The sequence below is a fragment of the Psammomys obesus genome, unplaced genomic scaffold (assembly GCF_907164565.1).
Source record: "Psammomys obesus unplaced genomic scaffold, mPsaObe1.curated_primary_1811, whole genome shotgun sequence".
Lineage (NCBI taxonomy): Eukaryota > Metazoa > Chordata > Mammalia > Rodentia > Muridae > Psammomys > Psammomys obesus.
Window position 1 is genome coordinate 5,611,360 of NW_026587216.1, and position 1,568 is coordinate 5,612,927.

The following is a 1,568-nucleotide window of genomic DNA, read 5'->3' on the forward strand; positions in this document are numbered from 1 at the left end:
TCTATCTATCTATCTATCTATCTATCTATCTATCTATCTATCTATCTCTCTTTTAAGTAGCTTGGTGAAATAGATATATAGTTTTATAGATTACACAGTTTTAAAGATGGGATTTATTTCTTATGCGCTGTTACTGCCAAGCAGTGAAGTGAGAAATTATGACCAGCTCTTCAGCACGCGCCTGAGCACAGTAGAATAGAGTCAAAGGAAAAGGTTCCGAATGGCAAGAAAGTCCCCAAACCCTCGCCCTCCCGTCAGTGTGAAGAGAATTCTCTCAAAGTACAGACTTTTCAGTGCACGCCAACAGAACATATGAAGAGCATTCAAAATGTGGAAGAGGCACAAGGCATATTCATGCTTTTGGGCCAAGGTAGCTGGGCAGCCAGCCATGTCTGCCAGAGAACACATTTTCCATTTTAATCTTTTAAGCAGACTAAAAATTGTTCATTTGGTGGTGGTTTTTGATTTAACTATGGTGTCTGCTCAGGTGGATGCGTGCTCTAGGCCACGCCTGTGAGGTATGCCATTTAAAGGTAGGTCAATGTTTGAATACCCAAAAGTAGAAAAACCTGGAAACTGTGCCAGTTGTGAACCTCACTTTGGCTTGTCTCCATGCTCATGTATTTCTTGCTATGAATCATGACAAACAACTGACCTGATTGTTTTCAGCCTCTAAGTTAATTTGTTTGCAATTTAATTAAGTACCAGTAGGCACCTTTGCTTTCTCCCGTCTGAGAGGATGCTCTCAGATTCCTACTATAGAAATGGTAAAGCAATGTTTACAAGTTACATATTCCTTTCTATTTTTCTTTCTCCTTGAGAACAGGAATAATACTCAGTGCTTTTACTAATCACACATATATAGGCAATGGTGTAGACACACTCATTTAGAACTCTGCACAGTTGAGGATCTACAGGAGGGATCTGTGGGTAAGAGAGACTCAAAGGCAGAGCCCATGATAATACCACAGTGATTCCAATAATCTCTAGAAGAATGCCACCATCTAGGCCCGAGCAAGGATGCTCCAGACAGATCTCCCATGCCTAATGAACTACTCTTAGGTACTGAATCCATGGCAATTTAAGCACGTGCAGTAAAGATCCTTATTTCCTCTGCTCTGCAAACCAAAACCTCTAGCAAAAGCTATCATGGCAAACCCATTGTCAGGTCTACCCACCCACTTGATTGTTTTGCCCAATAGGTCTAAAATTGGCTCTGAAGCAGAGTTGGAGGATTATCTTAGCATCCTTGTTGAGCAAAGTGATCTTATCTGGAGTGAATGAAGCTTCTATAGCCACATCAGCAATGCTCTGTGACCTAAAAGACATAAATGGAAACAAATACACATTATTGCTTAACATACGTATGAACTTTACATGAAGTGCCCAGGGCCAGTATTGTTGAATTTTTCTTTCTGTTGTCTACAACTTGAGAGCAGTATTTTCTATTTGAAAGCAAAAGATGGCAGCAGGGGTGAATGGATGGTTGGTAACTGTGTAGCCTAAAGAATCTATCCATCCATCTATCTATCTATCTATCTATCTATCTATCTATCTATCTATCTATC

General features: G+C 40.2%; 1 protein-coding gene across 1 annotated transcript in view; it reads right to left on the reverse strand.

Moving 5' to 3' along the window:
- The window catches only part of Itga2 (integrin subunit alpha 2), a 47,369-nt gene that overhangs the window by 25,991 nt on the left and 19,810 nt on the right, over positions 1–1,568 (reverse strand). The window contains exon 10 of the mRNA XM_055603388.1: positions 1,179–1,318. Coding sequence (XP_055459363.1) covers positions 1,179–1,318 — 140 coding nt within the window. The remainder of the gene's footprint in view (positions 1–1,178; positions 1,319–1,568) is intronic.